Genomic DNA, 18936 nt, shown 5'->3' with positions numbered 1-18936 from the left:
TTATTCATATTGAATGAAAAAAGTCTAAGAAATTGTCAAAAAAACCACTGATTTATTGATAATTAGAAAGACCGGTTTCGGTTATTACACCATTGTCAATCTCTGATAATCTGAAACTAAGTTTATCAGAGATTGACAATGGTGTAATAACCGAAACCGGTCTTTCTAATTATCAATAAATCAGTAGTTTTTTGACAATTTCTTAGTCTTTTTTCATTCAATTTCCATTATTTGTCTTTATTATTAAAGATAATATAAACATTTCTAATAATATCAACTTATTATCATTTAAAAGTATAAGCTCAACCTGCCCCATTAAAACATAATTGAACATAATCTTTTAGGTTATGTAGACAAATTGAAATCCACCCAATCTGAAATTCTCTCCCTGTCGTGGTCGACGACGGCATTTACGCACAAACGAAAACCCAGCTTAATGTAGACCTCACTATAAGATGCTATTTGCACTATCAGGCTGTTTTTTTTTTTCTATTTGAAGGCATAGATCTAATCTAATTTATTACAAACGGCCATTGTAGATCATATTTTTGTGATTAAAACATCCTTTTTTATTTCCAGGATGAGGAAAAGGAGAGATCTGAAAAGAAAGAGGAAACGTGTCAACAAGGAGCGTACAAAACTCCACGAAAAATTGAACTTGAAAATGGTTTCCAAAGACAATGAAGGTCCAAAAGAGATTGAAGAGGGTATCTTCAGTATTAAACAAATCAAAACTAAAGAGGTAAGATAGATTTGACGAATAAAATTTCAATAATACTATAATATAGTGTGACCTGGCCGGCTCAGGTCTGGTGTCCTGTTTTCAGGTCACTCCTGATCAATTTTAGGTCCTTTGACGTGATCTAACGACTGTATTTAGGCAGCCGGGACCGACGGTTAACGTGCTCATCCGAACCACGGGGGAGTGGCCCAACAAAAATATCTTGCTCGGGTCGGGATTCGAACTCGGGCCTCAGAATTATAAAGTCAGCATCTAATCCACTCTATTATTATGTTCACTCAATGAGTTCAATATGTTCTAATTTTCTGGATTTGAAAAAATAACAGTTACTTGATAGAAATGAGGTTGAATACCTTCGTTATAAATCAAGTTATAATTACGAGTGGATAAGGGTGGCAAGTAACGACAGGCGACAAGTGTGTTGAACATCTGTTTACACATATGCTCGTCATGCATGATCATCAGCGAAAGGCTTCGAATAGGTTAGGTTTTTGTCTCTTCGATTTTAAACTGTTTATTTTTTATTCGCTGCTCTATATGAGGTTAAATTATTCTTGTATCATTTTAATTTGTAATTTTCCAGTAGTTTATTGTTATTGATTGTTTATTTTATGTTAAAAGCTGCTGTCAAACAGCTGTTTTTCGTTCGAAGCCTTTTTACTTTCCTTGCCCTATTAACATAGGTAAGGAAAGTATTGCTTTCCGAAAAAAATTAAGGTACCCCAATTTCTAAATTTCTATACGTTTCAAGGTCCCCTGAGTCCAAAAACATGATTTTTAGGTGTTGGTCTGAGTGTGTGTGTGTGTGTGTGTGTGTGTGTCTGTGAACACGATAACTCCATTCCTAATTAACCGATTGACTTGACATTTTAAACTCAAGGTCCTTATACCATGAGGTATAAGAAAACGACAATAGAAATTCAATTCAAAATGGCGGAAAAAATGGTGGATAATGACTAAAAACCATGTTTTTCACGATTTTCTCGAAAACGGCTCTCATGGTTTTCTTCAAATTTATACCATGGATAGCTATTTATAAGCCCTATCAACTGACATGAGTCTCATTTCTGAGAAAATTGCAGGAATATTCTTGAGAAAAATGGCGGATAATTACTAAAAAACCATGTTTCTCACGATTTTCTCAAAAATAACGACCAATTTTTTTAAATTCATACTTAGTTATATATCAGCTCTATCAACTAGCATGAGTCTCCTCCCTGAGAAACTAACAGGGGGTCCACCCCATCCTTGAGAAATTTACTTTGCATAGTATTACATTTTTATGCTGGTGAGCTCCATGAACTGTAGGCCTACTCTTATTCTAAATCGTCAGAGATAGAACTCATAATATTCATATTTGCTTCATTTTTGTGCAGAATCTGGACAAGGTAATAGATCAACGACCTGATTTACTGGCTGAAGATCCAGTAAAGAAGCAGAAAATAAAGAAAACTGTTAGATACGATGCTGAGCAGACCTATCTAGATGATTCCGGAAAGTGAGTACTTATTAAAACTTATATTTATTCAATTTATACAAGTTCTCATATGTATAATATAACATAGTATAAATACTCTTACTACCAACATCAATCTGAATTCATAATCAAACGTTATAAGAACATGTTCATGAAACATTATTGCTTTCTAATATGTACTTGTAGTTTTCAGGTTGTTGAAAACTATATTGCAAAAGTAGAGTTTGTGGGAGGATCTCAGATTGGCTAGATTTTAATTTGCCTAAAGACCTTGAAAGGCTCTATTTGATTATGTTTCAACGGGGAAGGTTAGGGCCATTATTTGGGTTTGGGTTTCTGATTTTAAATGGCAATATGTTTATATTATTCTATTCGTAGTGTTTTAATAATTTCAGATAATGAAAGGTTATTTAATTAGCTGTTTTAGCTCATTTGAAATTTAGACTATATGGCCTGTCGTGGTCGATGTCGGCAGTTTGCACACAATCCAAAACCCACCCTAACATTAACAGCCTAGCTATTAGTATTTTATATTCTATTGGTATTGTTTTATACTAATTTCCTGTATGATGTTTTGTGAGATATTCTTATTGAAATGGCAACTTCATGTTAATTGACTATTGTTCTCACTTGGATAGATTTGATGAAAATTTAAAATTTTCGCAGGTTTTATAGAAATGTTGGAAGTGACGTGAGTGAAAGCAGTGATAGTGACGATAGTGAAGAGGACACTCTGCCCCCTACTAATGGTCTTGGTGAGTTTTATCCAAACTTTTTATTTCAAAAGTATAATTCATTCATTTAAAGGTAGCAGTAATCAATCTATTACGATGCTTTTGTTAGTTCAATAAAAAGTGTGACACTGAAAGTGATACTATACGTTTTGAAACATGTTTGTGTTTTATTTTCAAATTTTTCTAATTCCTATAACAAAATGGCGGTTATATCTTGAATAACCTTGAAACAGTTGATTTTACAAAAACTTACAAGAACAAATTTTTTTGAAAATTTAATTACAAATCGATTGACACCTCATTTCTCAAGATTGAACGAATATTAAGTGAGATATGGCAGCTTTAGTAATAGGTTACTGCTGTAGTACGTTTGTTGCAGTGCAAGTCTAGGCATGCCGCTTAAGGGTAGGCACAAACCAGTTAGTCAAGACAAGACTAGTCACGATTAGTCACAATACTTCACATAGTTGCTTATGAAGCAACGCACACCGATTAGTCATTGCAATTAGACATGACTCCATAAGCAACTATGTGATGTGACTAAACGTGTCCAACTGGTGTGTGCCTAGCCTAAGTGTGTCTCAATAATGCAATCATATCCATCTGCTTTGCATGCTATTCGTAAGCGATTTTAAATTATTTCAAGCAATAATAAAACGTCATATAACCCCCTTGGTCCTGGCATTCAGCGGTCACCTTTCACTTGAATTGCCATATCTCACTTAATATATACCGTGATTCAAAAAGAATACCACAACTTTGAAAATTGATAACTCTGCAAAGAATAAACGGAGAGTAAAGCACTATCAGTCATCGATTTGAGGAAGCTCTGAAGTTTTTTTAGTTGCTTATTTAGTCCCATTGGCACTCATCTGTCCGTGCCTATTTGAATGAAAACTATCCGAGGCAATGGATCGGCTGCTAAGCAGCTCGAGACAGAGCACTTCATCACTGGCCCCCAAGAAGCCCTGAGCTCACCCCCTCCGATTTTTTCTATGGGGGTACGTTAAAGATAAGGTGTATCGACTTCCTCTACCAGCTAACATTGAGGAGCTCAAACAAGAAGTAACAGCAGCTATTCAAACTGTTATGCCCGATATGCTACTGAGGGATATCGTATTGATATCACTCACGTCTGGAGGGGGTCACATTGAACATTTGTGAACTTATTTTCTAGTGGGGAAAAACTTACTTTAATACTCTTCATTTTGATTTACAACCCAAGTTTCTATTATGTTTCTTTGATTAAATACAGATTTTCAAAGTTGTGGTATTCTTTTTGAATTGCGCTGTATTATGTTTAATCTTGACATTGAGAACACCAATATTTTCTCTATAGTACTAGTTAGTCCATTAAAAAACATTTTTATATTATGAATACTCTTCAATGAATTTATAATTGAATAATACTAACTTTGGTTCTTTTTCATTTATCTATTTAGGCATCAAAAGCAGCCGATTCTATGATGAAGATGATGATAATGATGATGAGTCAGCTGTCAAAAAACAGAAGAAAGATGATAAGAGTAAGAATAAGAAGACGGTCAGGTTTGCGAGTGATGTGAAAGAAAATGATGGTAGTGATGATGATGACAGTGAAGATGATGATGATGATGATGATGATTCGGATGATGAAAGAAGCGGTAAAAATCCACTGATCACAGATCTTGATACAAGAGACAGTCTCACCAAAAAGGAACACAAGGCTCAGATGTGGTTTGCTAAGGTGAGTTTATTTATTTGTCTATTCATTTATTTATTTACAGAGCCATAAGTCAAAAATATAAGCTATATAAAGGTGCATTTTTGTTTGTGCTTAAACTTCCGCAGTCGACGACGACAAGCATTGTTGACATTCATATTGTCCAAATTTCAAGTGTGCTAAAACAGCTGACCAAATAACTTCTCATTATTTGTGTTTATTTTTTAATTATAAAATATTTCTAATAACATCAACAATATCGGGGACCGAGCTTCGCTCTGGAGTACAAAAGCATAAAAAATGTATTACGAAAGAAGAAATTATAATAACATTCATACAGAAATGTTCTATCTAATCACAGTAAATTGAGATTAATTCCCTGATGAATGCAAAAATTACCCTCACAAAGGCCCAGTTGCACAAAAGCCGGTTAAATTTTAATCCTGATTAATTTCACGTGAACCAAATCAGAGAAGACCATTTCAAAAATATGGATCTACTGGAATCGATCAGGATTGAAAATAACCCGGCTTTTTTTGCAACAGTCACTAATTACCTGATTGAATGATTACAAGAGTTCAACAGCTGAGTCATAATTTTGACACATTCCCACACACATCAACTCGCTCACTCACTTCCATCTCCAACAGACGACCAAATAATTATTATCATCTGTTTTTCCAAGGATGAATAATAATTATCCTTTTAATGTACTTCAGCGAGTTTTCTCAGGGATGAGACCTAGTGCAATCGAATCTTTATATTATAAACCTACTATGTTCTGAATTTCGTGAGAATCGTTAGAGCCGTTTTCGAGATCCGGTGAAATACAAACATATAAACATCCAAACATCTAAACATATAAACAGAAGTTGCTCGTTTAGTAGTATAGGATATTGCAATTCAAAAGTATAAAAAAGTGTAAACTCAACCTCCCCCATTAAAACATAATTGAACATAATCTTTTAGGTTATTTAGACAAATTGAAATCTACTCAGCCTGAGATCCTCACCCTGAAGTGATCGACGACGTTATTTACGCACAAACGAAACCCCACCTTTACATTCAGAGTCAAGTGTTTTTGAGGTATAGTGTGGTCCAAGTTATAATGGCAGTGGAGAAACATACGAGAACAGCTTTGCCAATTCTCTGTCTTACCACTGCCTTCTGTAGAATATAAACTAGCTGGAACTGGTATATCTGATGAAATATTACCTGGCCATTGTTGTTCAAAATAATCAATTATATTTCATTCGCCAAGAAAATATATTTTTCAATTATTGAATAATACATTTTTATAATTGTGATCAAATATGTTGGTAATTAATTATATTTCTACATTGTTGTAAAATGATGTGGGAACATTGCGGAGGAGAAAAGGATAGCGCTATCTGCTTTGTTGAATGATAGACGAGGATAGCAACATCAATTTTAACCAAATACTGCCATTATTATAACGTGGACCGTACTACCTTATATTAAGAGTGTATGAATGAAATTATCGCTGTGTCTTCAATGGAATCAAATTCGTCCATATCTTATCAATATCTCATTATTTATAATAATATAGGTTATTATCTAGAGTTCGTGAATGAAATTACTGCTGTATCCTCAATGGAAAAAAATTAGTCCATTATCTTATCTTGAATCATTATCTTATTTAATAAATATTATCAAGAGTTTAAGAATAAAATTATTGCTGTGTCAATACTTCATGAAAACATAGCTTATTATGGAGAGTTTATGAATGAAATTATTGCTTTATCAATAATTGACAGCAATAATTTCATTGCATATCATGGACTATTTTGTCCATGATCTTCTTTCTTTTTTCCTGTCAATTATTTATCTTCACTTTGATATGTGTTAATCACCCACCAATAAAAAGCCAGATTTCGTATTCATCTATTGATCCAATTATACAAAGCTCATTGAAATAATTGAGGGAGAAAAAAGCACAGTCCTTAACTGTTACGCCCCCGAATTTCGTGTATAGATAATGAATTTTGTGTATTATTTTTTAATCATGTCAGCATTTAATCAGATTCAAATGCTTTGGCCCGGTTGCACAAAAGCCGTTAAATTTTAACCGTGATTAACTTTACGAGAACCAATCAGAGAAGGCGTTTTTGAAAAGACGGCTTCTCTGATTTGTTCTCCTGGAACTAATCACGGTTAAAATTTAACCGGCACTTTGTTTCTTCAGTTCTCGTTTCTTGTTCACCTCAAGGATGTATTATTGCCTCAGGGGTTGTAAAGGAAACGAACAGTAAATACAAATTCATGTATCCATGTTCGATTGGGCATTGTATTGCCTCATTGATCACAAGTCATGAATACACTTTCTATTATCAAATCCAGAGCGTTATGAAAGTCACTGTGCATTTGAGTTGTGGAAATAAAACACTTGGTGACCTGTTACTTTCCGAATTCTCTGAACATGATGAGATTTATGTGATAAATGTGAAATTTAGGGCCCAAATATTACATGGTAAAATATTTGACTAAAGATGTTTGATTAACCATCTTTCATGGTGTACTTTGTAATGTTTTGAAAACAATATCTGACAGGTGACGGCCGTTTTCAGCAATGCACTTTACAAGCCGCTCTCGGAAGTTGGATTGTACTCTTTCTAACATTGCCCTGCCAATTTGTTCGACTTCCTCACGAATTGCTCCCTTTAGTTCTTGAAGTGTACGTGGTTTATGCTGGTAAACACGTGACTTCAGGAAACCCCACAAGAAGTAGTCGCACATGGACAGGTCTGGAGAACGAGGAGGCCAATCAATGTCACCAAACCGAGAAATGATGCGACCACGAAAAACAGCCCGAATTGCTTCCATTGAATTTCTTGCTGTGTGAGCTGTCGCCCCGTCCTGCTGAAACCATACTTGCCGGATAGGAATACGTTTCCTTCTTAATTCAGGAAGGAAGAATTCAGTGAACATCTGTCTATAACGTTCTGAGGTTACAGTTACAGTGGTCCCGTTGTCGTCTTCAAAAAAGTATGGACCAATAACAAATATACTGCTCACAGCACACCAAACTGTCACCTTGGGACTGTGTAATGGTCTCTCATGCATTAATTTTGGATTTTCATCTGACCAATAACGATAGTTCTGCTGATTAACGGTACCATTCAAATGAAAATGTGCTTCATCTGTCGTAAACAAAATGATGTTTTCATTTTGGTCAAATATGGCCTCCATTTCTCGAGCAAAATTCAGCCGCTTTACATAATCGCCAGGATTCAATTGTTGAACCATGGCCATTTTGTAGGGATGAAATCCTAGATCTTTATGTAAAATACGCCTTACTGACGGATCACTTCAATCGACGTGGTCGTTTATTCATTACTGTTCCTACTGAACGAAATGATTTTACCCAACGTAAAATGGTGTTACGAGTGGGTACATTTTCATTTCTCGCAAGATTGAAATGACGACGAAACTCGCGCTGAACTGTAATGATACTCTCATTATTACGCACAAAACTGTCGTAAGTAAACACACGATGTTGCACATTCCACGAATCCATGATGCCGATCAAACAATGACTAGAAAAAATGGTATGATCTACCGAACACATGTTCACTTCAGCTGGCCCAATCCGACTACCCAAATCAGAATACTATCTGTTCTAAAAACATCCACCCTTCCTGCCGCACCCAGTATATATGACTATATTATCTTTTATACACCGTGATTCGAAAAGAATACCACAACTTTGAAAATTGATAACTCTGCAAAGAATAAACGGAGAGTGGAACACTATCTGGCATCGATTCGAGAAAGCTCTAAAGTTTTTTTTAGTTCCATATTCCAGCATGATGGAGCACCACCCCATTGGCACTCATCTGTCCGTGCCTATTTGAATGGAAAACTATCCGAGGCAATGGATCGGCCGTCAAGCAGCTCGAGACAGAGCACTTCATCTCTGGCCTCCAAGGACATCTCATGAATACAGTGTTGTTAACATTATAGTATAGAGTCTAGAGGAAGATAAATACCTTATACAAAGTGCGGCAGAAAGGATGAACGGTTTTCAAAAAAGTAATATGTCGTTACCTATGAATAAAAAAAAATTTATTTACAGAACAATATTCACATTATTTTACAATTTTAGAAAATTAATGTTTGAAAACTATATCTGACAGGTGACGGCCGTTTTCAGCAATGCACTTTACAAGCCGCTCTCGGAAGTTGGATTGTACTCTTTCTAACATTGCCCTGCCAATTTGTTCGACTTCCTCACGAATTGCTCCCTTTAGTTCTTGAAGTGTACGTGGTTTATGCTGGTAAACACGTGACTTCAGGAAACCCCACAAGAAGTAGTCGCACATGGACAGGTCTGAAGAACGAGCAGGCCAATCAATGTCACCAAACCGAGAAATGATGCGACCACGAAAAACAGCCCGAATTGCTTCCATTGAATTTCTTGCTGTGTGAGCTGTCGCCCCGTCCTGCTGAAACCATACTTGCCGGATAGGAATACGTTTCCTTCTTAATTCAGGAAGGAAGAATTCAGTGAACATCTGTCTATAACGTTCTGAGGTTACAGTTACAGTGGTCCCGTTGTCGTCTTCAAAAAAGTATGGACCAATAACAAATATACTGCTCACAGCACACCAAACTGTCACCTTGGGACTGTGTAATGGTCTCTCATGCATTAATTTTGGATTTTCATCTGACCAATAACGATAGTTCTGCTGATTAACGGTACCATTCAAATGAAAATGTGCTTCATCTGTCGTAAACAAAATGATGTTATCATTTTGGTCAAATATGGCCTCCATTTCTCGAGCAAAATTCAGCCGCTTTACATAATCGCCAGGATTCAATTGTTGAACCATGGCCATTTTGTAGGGATGAAATCCTAGATCTTTATGTAAAATACGCCTTACTGACCGATCACTGATGTTCAGTTCAGAAGAATGTATCCTAGCAGATCGATTAGAACTACGGAGTATGGCTTGCCGAACTCTTTCCACATATTGTGGAGTGCGTACAGTGCGATGAGCCCCTGGTGGTCGTTTATTCATTACTGTTCCTACTGAACGAAATGATTTTACCCAACGTAAAATGGTGTTACGAGTGGGTACATTTTCATTTCTCGCAAGATTGAAATGACGACGAAACTCGCGCTGAACTGTAATGATACTCTCATTATTACGCACAAAACTGTCGTAAGTAAACACACGATGCTGCACATTCCACGAATCCATGATGCCGATTAAACAATGAGTAGAAAAAATGGTATGATCTACCGAACACATGTTCACTTCAGCTGGCCCAATCCGACTACCCAAATCAGAATACTATCTGTTCTAAAAACATCCACCCTTCCTGCCGCACCCAGTAGTTTAGAATGTATAAAAATGCTCACTTCATATTATTGATAGTATTGTTCAATATCTTAAACAAACAATAGAAATATCGTTTCTTGTTCACCTCTGGGATTATATTGTCTATGAGGTTGTAAAGGAAACGTATATCAAAAAACAATTCATGATTCCATGTTTGGTTCAGTCTTATATTGGCTTACCAATCACATGTCATGAATACAGGTTTTTATTCCCTATCATTTTATGATTATGTGTTTATGTCATTGATGAAAATTAATTAGTACTAATACAGTAGCTAGAATTATTATGGTATGTTTGTAGATGAAATCATTGCAATTCACAATTTCTTGAAAATGTTTTTTTCTTGTACAATAGTTTATTATCTCATGAAACATTTTTTAAGATCTCGTTTCTTGTTCACCTGAGGGACTTAATTGCCTTTTAGGTTGTAAAGGAAACGTATATAAAAAACAATTCATGATTCCATGTTTGGTTCAGTCTTATATTGACTTACCAATCACATGTCATGAATACAGATTTTCCATTCTAACCATTTTAGATTAAGTGTTGTGTCACTGATGAATGAATTAATACAGTTGCAAGCATTGTAATATGTTTGTAGATAATATGATTATAATTCAGAATTTCTTGAAAATGTTTTCTACTAGTACAGTAGTTCATTATGTCGTGAAACAATGATTAAGATTTCGTTTCTTGTTCACCTGAGGGACTTAATTGCCTTTTAGGTTGTAAAGGAAACGTAAACTGAATTACAATTCATGATTCCATGTTTGGTTCAGTCTTATATTGACTTACCAATCACATGTCATGAATACAGATTTTCCATTCTAACCATTTTAAGATTAAGTGTTATGTCACTGATGAATGGATTAATTAATTAATAAAATTGCTAGTATTATAGTATGTTTGTAGATAATATAATTATAATTCAGAATTTATTAAAAATGTTTACTTTTTGTACAATAGTTCATTCATATTCATATCTCATCAAATATTTAATACGTTTTTGAACTATTTTTAACGACCCTACAGTCTAAGTATAGTCTAATATTAGACTATAGTGTCGTTAATAGTTATTTGTGCAACTAGTGCGCAAAGTGTCAGTTTGCTGCACCGAAAGAAACGTTTACGCCCGAGCCGTAGGCGAGGGCGGAATGGTTTCTTGAGTGCAGCAGAGGAACTTTGCGCACGTATTTCACATTAAGTTTTTCCTACAGTTACCATTGAATATGAAAAGTGGGTAATTATGGGTAAAATTGCCTGAAATCCATCAAATGTTTTTCTGTGTAATTTTATTATTGATAAAAACCTTAATCCTAAAATCCTAAAGTCCTCGTTGTCCTTGGTTATAATATATAATGAATAATAATTAGCGCGTTGTGCTTGGTTGCACCTCTGCTCACTATAGCAGCCACAGCAGTCACTGTTACCAACTTCATTTTGATTTTGCTGCACTGTTGCTCCATATAACCTTCTAAGTATTTTGCGTTGCCATGTTGCAAATCTGGAGTGCAGAAAAATTTTTCTCGCACTAGAGCGGAAAAGTGATTCTTTGCGTTCTGTAATCAGTGCAGCAATGGCCACTTTTCAACGTAACTGTAGGAAAAAATAATAGTTCAAAACCGGATTGTTACTTGCAGTTCGTCAAGGATAATGAAATAGATGAGTAAACATTTAAGTTATCGTTTCTTGTTCACCTCAGGGACTTGATTGCCTGTGAGGTTGTAAAGGAAACGCAGATCAAAAAACAATTCATGGTTCCATGTTTGGTTTGGTTTGGTTTATATCGCCCTACCAATCACATCTCATAAATACAATAGTAGTTACTGTTATAATTTTTTATCCGGGGAGTGGTTAAGATCCTGTTCTACAAAATGTCTTCACTCATTTTCTGTCACGAATTGAATTGAAAAATTCTTCTCATGAATACACTAGTTACTATTGTACGAGGGCTATTTTTTTTTCAACTTCCGATCGTGCTGCTAGATGGCAATGCGTGCGGCATTGGCCAACAATGCACGGCAGCTGACTATGCACATCTCACACTATAACCTCACTCGTTTTCGGCCATCTGTCGTCATTACCAGTTCATCTAGCGACACATAAACATGGCTAATATGATAGAATCTCCCGCCAAGTGTGAGTTGCGAAGTGTAATTCGTTTTTTGCAAGCTGAAGGGTTATTCGCAGCAGAAATTCACCGTAGAATGAAACGAGTATATGGTGAAAGCTTTATGAGTGACAGTGCAGTGCGTGATTGGTGTAGGAAATTTAAAGATGGATGAGTTGACATTCATGATGAAGGGGGCCAAGGGTGACAACGCCCGTCCTCACAGTGCTGCTGACGAAGCATCTTCTTGACGGGTTTAAATGGGACGTTTTTGACCATCCGGCGTATAGCCCAGACTTAGCACCAAGCGACTATCACCTTTTCCCGTAACTGAAGAAAATGCTAGGAGGGCAGAGCTTCCGAACAGACGATGCGCTGCAAGATGCTGTGAAAAACCATCTCAAATCACTGGCGGCTAACTTCTATGAACAAGGTATTAAGAAGCTTGTACCCAGGTATGAAAAATGCCTCAATCTGAATGGTGACTATGTTGAGAAGTAACTAATAATGTAAATAACTTTTGATAATAAATTCATTCAATTACTCTCACTAGTTTCTTTTTTATACCACATAGGAAGTTGAAAAAATAGCCCTCGTAACTAGAAACCCTCTGGGTTGAAGAACTGTTGTATTGATCTCTGAGATCCGCAACTTGTAATAATTATACAGAGTTGGTGAGAATTATTAAACAAACTTGACCTGTAAAAAGGTTCGAAGAATTCGTGTTCAAATTTTGAAGCTGATAGATCAATTCTCTCCAAAGTTCTAGTCGAACATAAAAACAGACAGAAAACGACTTTGGGCTCTAGCATAGCCACCTCTAATACAAGGCCCCGGCCTACGATATTGCAACGTCGCAGCGTAGGCCTAGAATCTAATACATGATTGGTGAAAAAGATCAGCTTTAAATCTTTTTCACCAATCATGTATATTAGATTCTAGGCCTACACTGCGACGTTGCAATATCGTAGGCCGGGGCCTTGTATTAGAGGTGGCTATGACTCTCGTCAAAGTCAAAAGTGGAATTTTGCTAACGCTCGTTCAATTATTTATCGAGGTAGTTGATAAAATCCTGTCTGTTCAAATTGTCTTCAGTTTTCAGTTTTTTTAGGTCTTCGCCGCTGTCAATAGACCGGTTGATTGTCAAATCTTCACTCATTTTGTTTCACGAATTGAACTGCAAAATGTTTGTTTTCTTTTTTGTTCTAGGATGCGTTCAAAGATTTGATAAAAGAAACAGACGAGGATTATGAACTGGATAAAATAGCGGCCAATATCAAGCAGAAAGGCGGAAATCTGGTGAACGATACTCAGGAGAACGGCTCTCTTCCGACGAAAAGGAAAACAGTGGTGGCTGAGAAGTATACAACTCCTTGTAAAAAACAGAAGAACAAATCGTCAGATACTGATAGTACGGATTCTGATTCGGACTATGATATAGAAGAGGTCGGTCATATATTTTCATTATTCTCTTATTTATTTCACATTCTATAATGCACCTATTCATCAATACAATCATTACAAATCATGATATCGATTTGGCTGGGTGAGAGCATACAGAAATTCAGAATATACTCTATTCTAGAAATAATAAAAATAAATTACATATAACATAACTGAAATCCCAGTTGTACTCATTTTACCGGCAGTAATTGCTAGCAGAGACACGTGTCTGATCGCTAGCAATGAGTTCAGTTCAAATCATTGAAAGATTTTCTCATATTTTTTCTTCTTGACTGAAACACAACAAAAGAGCTTTGTTGAAATTCACAAAATCACAATTTTATTTTAGGTATTCACCAAATCAATCTATTATGTGTAATTTTATGATTAAAAGTCTATTTTGAAAAATATTCTAGCTTTTACCCATTCATCAATATCTTTTGTAAGTTTTTTGTTTATTTTATGGGTGAATAAGTTTAAGGGAATCATATTAATCAGCATATTGCAGTTGTGTTCATACTGTCTTCTACTTACTGAAAGTCTGGAGAATCTGACCATGAATTTCATTGTAATCGATGAACGAGTGTTGTAATTGAGAGCACGGACTGTTGGTAAATGTTTAGTTTTATTAATAGAAAGGATTAAGTTTTTTATATATTGCTGTCTTATGGTGAGAACATTCATTTCTTGGAAAACGTCCCTAATAGGATAAATCCTTGGTTTGCCCCCCAAGGCTGCTTTGACTAAAAATTTCTGCAAAATTAAAACTTTCTTTAAATGAGTATCATTTAATTTACTATTTTCTTGTCAGAGCAACAGTTCTATCAGTGAGGTCCACGTTCTAATGGCAGTATTTGATTGGCATTGGTGTTGCTATCCTTGTCTATCACTCGACAAAGCAGACAGCAATATCCGGCCACATATTGAATATTTGACTGGTAAACTCTCTAGAGTTATATATCTTTTACACAACTTAAAAGAGCATGTGACCTACATGTATTTGAGATCAGCTTACTTTGCGTTTTTCCATAGTCTGCTATCATATGGAATTATTTTATGGGGAAACTGTAGTGATATACGGAGTGTGCTTGTACTCCAAAAGAAAGCTGTTAGAATAATTTCTAGTGCACAATTCCTTGCCCATTGTAGACCTCTGTTCATGGACATGAAAATAATGACAGTAATAAATGTATATATTTTTAAGGTTATACTGTATACAATTGACAATATATCTCACCTTGAACGTAGGCAGGACATACATGAGCATTTCACTCGGCATCGTGAAATGATAAATGTACCTTTTAACCGACTGACGAAATCAACAAAGAGCTACGAAGTAATTGGGATCAAAAGCTACAATAAGCTATCAAGACAGGTGAAAGACTATCCCATCAGCGTTCTTAGACGTAAGCTTCAGGAGTGGCTGGTTGGACATCCCTTTTATGTTATTACTGAGTTCCTAGCTTTGAATGATGGTTCAATTCATTTTTAAGTTAAATGTATTGCGTATTTTATTATTGTAAAGTTCTGTTATTTATTGTTTACATTTTATATGTATATTATGTTGTATGTGTATGCAAATAACGATTGTGACGTTGTCTATTGCTTTTTTCAAAGTTTAATGACAATAAAATATTATTATTATTATTATTATTATTATCCTTGTCTAGCTCCGTAACTTTCAGAGATGCGGACCAAGGATTTTGTGCCATATCTGTATATCTTTTGATCTAATATTCATTATTGGTTCTTATCAATTGTATCTCAAATAAATAAAAAAATGCTATCAAAATCTATTTATTGCCAAAGACAAATTACAATTTGTTAGGCCACGTCTTAAAAAAATACATATTACATATAATCATACCACATGAAAACAACAAGAAATCATCACATCAATGGCTTGAAAATTTTCCATATTGAAGGCGAAATATTCATCATTAAAATAGAAAGAAAAATAAAAATCTCAGTACCCTTTTTGAATTATTTAATCACAACATGTTTCGAACATTGATGCCATTTTCATTACAAGTAGCCATATACAGAAAAGAGATATTCATCATTAGTATAAAAACAGTTTCTTATTAGAAAATCCTTAATTTTAAGTTTATATTCACTCACTAGTAAGCCTCGTATATGTAACGGTAACTGATTATAAAACCTAATTGCACAATATATATTATATTCACCAAGAAAATATATCTTAATGATAAATTTTCATAACTGAGATCAAATTTTATTTTGGTTGATTATATTTCGTTGTCTAGAAACGATTTGGCAACAGTACGGAGCTAGAAAAGAATAGAGCTATCTGCTTTGTCGAATGATAGACAAGGATAGCAACACCAATGTTAATCAGGCGCTTACTTTATAACGCGAATCTCTATAGGATTGACAAATGTGAGTTAGAACAGTGATTTATTTATTGTAAAGGTACAGTATGAGAGAACCCCAGGAAGACCCCTTTATCGCTCTCATAACAAACACATATTGAAGAATGTAAAATAAATTTAACAAAGTGATGTCTTCAAGTTTATGCTTTTGACATTACAGTTGTGTTGAGCGTGTTGTTGTGATATTTCTCCAGAACACGAAAACACTTTTAAAAAGTGGTTGACAATTTCTATTTGTGTTTCTTTTTGCTTTTGATTTCCTTCTACTTTTACTTATCCACTTTGTTATTGTTTACAGGCTGAGCTCGAAGGAGCGCCAAAGATCAAGAAAGATAAGAAGGCTGGCTTTGAAGTGGCTCCCAGGGAGACATCATGTAAGTTGCAATCTATATTTGAATTCGCCTTTAAAAATTATTCATAAAATATTGTTTCTTCCTCTATTCTTCTTTATAATTATTACGACTAATATCATAGCCACCTCTAATACAAGGCCGCGGCCTACGATATTGCAACGTCGCATTGTAGGCCTAGAATCTAATACATGATTGGTGAAAAATACTTCTAAAAATACCAGCTGATCTTTTCCACCAATCATGTATTAGATTCTAGGCCTATACTGCGACGTTGCAATATCGTAGGCCGCGGCCTTGTATTAGAGGTGGCTATGCTAATATACTACCAACATAGAAAAAAACATGGTATATAGAAGAAGACGGTAGGTGTCACGCGCATGTTTGTGCTAAATTTCCGGTGTAGCTGACGTCATTTTATATCCAATCATCTGTTTTTAACGAATAAGTTTCATAAATTGCCAATAGGTGTTAAAAACCTCGGTTGGTGGCGATGAAGCAATCTAGCTGGCTGGCCACTGCGCACACATTTCATGACCCCTACCGTTTTCATCTAAATACCGTGGAAAACAATATACCAAAAGAATCCCATGTTATAGGGAGTTTATGTTCACAATTTCACTGTTAACTCCGATAGGCCTAGTAGTTCTTTTTCGAGAAGCTATGTGACGCTGGTATTCTATCATACTGTGCCGTTCTTACATTCCCACCTGGCCAAAACAGTAATAATAGACAGTAGTCAACAGTAATCGGCATGGAGTGCTGAACTTGATGAACTGAAAACTTGACTAAATACGCTCTTTTCAAACTCCAAACTTGACGACCTGAAAACTCTAGACTAACTGAAAAATATAACAAACTATAAAACTAGACTTTTTGTGTAGTTGAGAAGTTAATATTGTGGTAATCATTCATATTGAATGAAAAAGGCTAAGAAATTGTCAAAAACCACAGATTTATTGATACTTAGAAAGACCGGTTTCGGTTATTACACCATTGTCAATCTCTGATAAACTGAGATCTCAGTTTATCAGAGATTGACAATGGTGTAATAACCGAAACCGGTCTTTCTAAGTATCAATAAATCTGTGGTTTTTGATAATTTCTTTGCCTTTTTCATTCAATATAAAACTTGACGTACCGGTACTGAGAACTTGAGAAACTGAAATTTTGAGAAATTTTGAAACTGAACCCTTTCAACCTTCACATGATGTCCGAAAATAGCTAATTACGTTCTAGTGTAGCTCAAAAGTTTCATAAGGATAACAAAACAATCTAGGCCTATAATTGTATGCAAAATATCACATAATATATTACAATGTATGAGGGTAATAGCATAAACAGAATATAACATAAGAAGATATGCCATGGTAAAGGGCGTCTGTGTTCCAAATTTGACTGTCAACTCTGTCGATAGTCCTAGTATCGACTAGTCGATAGTCCTAGCTTTGTGACGCTGGTAGTCTCTCATACTGCACCGTTCTTACACTCTCACCCCAACAAAGCAGTATTAATCGAGAGTAGTCGACAATAATAGGCTTGAGATAACAAAAAATTGGCTTGAAATTTGGAACATAATCGACATGCTTTAATAATTTTAGGTAATATACACGAATAACGAAATATTGAATGAAAAAGACTAAGAAATTGTCAAAAAAACCACTGATTTATTGATAATTAGAAAGACCGGTTTCGGTTATTACACCATTGTCAATCTCTGATAAACTAAAACTAAATACAAGAGCAGCAGAATTTATACTAGTAGGCGAGTACTGCTATTGGTCAAGGGCATGAACGCCTGCCATTGGCCTAGCTAGACAGTCTCCTCCCCCTCAACGGTGTGACAAAATGGCGGCTTAAGCAACAGAATCGCCATGATAATAAAATTTACTTTGAGTACAAAATAAGAACCAAGAAAACAAATGTGAAAGATAATAAAACAAATATGTAAATGGAAAACTATTAACTAATGTATGCTTACATGTTTATGATAAAACTAAATTCGTAGTGTTGTACTGGTTGAAATGAATCTGGTCATTTAAACTATACTGGGGATTTAATTTAGTTTATTTAGTTAGTCATTTAGTTTAAATGACCAGATTCATTTCAACCAGTACAACACTACGAATTTAGTTTTATCATATAAACATGTAAGCATACACTAGATAATAGTTTTTCCATTTACATATTTGTTTTATTATCTTTCACATTTGTTTTCTTGGTTCTTATTTTGTACTAAAAAGTAAATTTTATTATCATGGCGATTCTGTTGCTTAAGCCGCCATCTTGTCACACCGTTGAGGGGGAGGAGACTGTCTAGCTAGGCCAATGGCAGGCGTTCATGCCCTCGACTAATAGCAGTACTCGCCTAATAGTATAAATTCTGCTGCTCTTGTATTTAGTTTTAGTTTATCAGAGATTGACAATGGTGTAATAACCGAAACCGGTCTTTCTAATTATCAATAAATCAGTGGTTTTTTGACAATTTCTTAGTCTTTTTCATTCATGTTTTTACAATTATTAACTTAGAGGTAGGATAAATTGTTTACAATATGGTAGAAATTCTTAGTTGACGAATCTGTTACTGCACTTCTCGAGTGTACAGTACGCTTTGCCTCT

At 35.2% G+C, this 18936-nt stretch overlaps 1 protein-coding gene across 1 annotated transcript in view; it reads left to right on the top strand.

The window, feature by feature from the left end:
* LOC111056319 (pre-rRNA 2'-O-ribose RNA methyltransferase FTSJ3) overlaps positions 1 to 18936 on the top strand; it is a 45348-nt gene that overhangs the window by 20996 nt on the left and 5416 nt on the right. Inside the window, exons 6-11 of the mRNA XM_039436937.1 lie at positions 592 to 742; positions 2119 to 2240; positions 2886 to 2974; positions 4396 to 4679; positions 13341 to 13577; positions 16266 to 16341. Of these exons, the coding sequence (XP_039292871.1) occupies positions 592 to 742; positions 2119 to 2240; positions 2886 to 2974; positions 4396 to 4679; positions 13341 to 13577; positions 16266 to 16341 (959 nt within the window). The remainder of the gene's footprint in view (positions 1 to 591; positions 743 to 2118; positions 2241 to 2885; positions 2975 to 4395; positions 4680 to 13340; positions 13578 to 16265; positions 16342 to 18936) is intronic.

Source organism: Nilaparvata lugens, chromosome 10 (assembly GCF_014356525.2).
Source record: "Nilaparvata lugens isolate BPH chromosome 10, ASM1435652v1, whole genome shotgun sequence".
NCBI classification, from domain to species: domain Eukaryota; kingdom Metazoa; phylum Arthropoda; class Insecta; order Hemiptera; family Delphacidae; genus Nilaparvata; species Nilaparvata lugens.
Note: the sequence above shows the minus strand (reverse complement) of the source record. Positions and strands in the feature narration are given on the sequence as shown.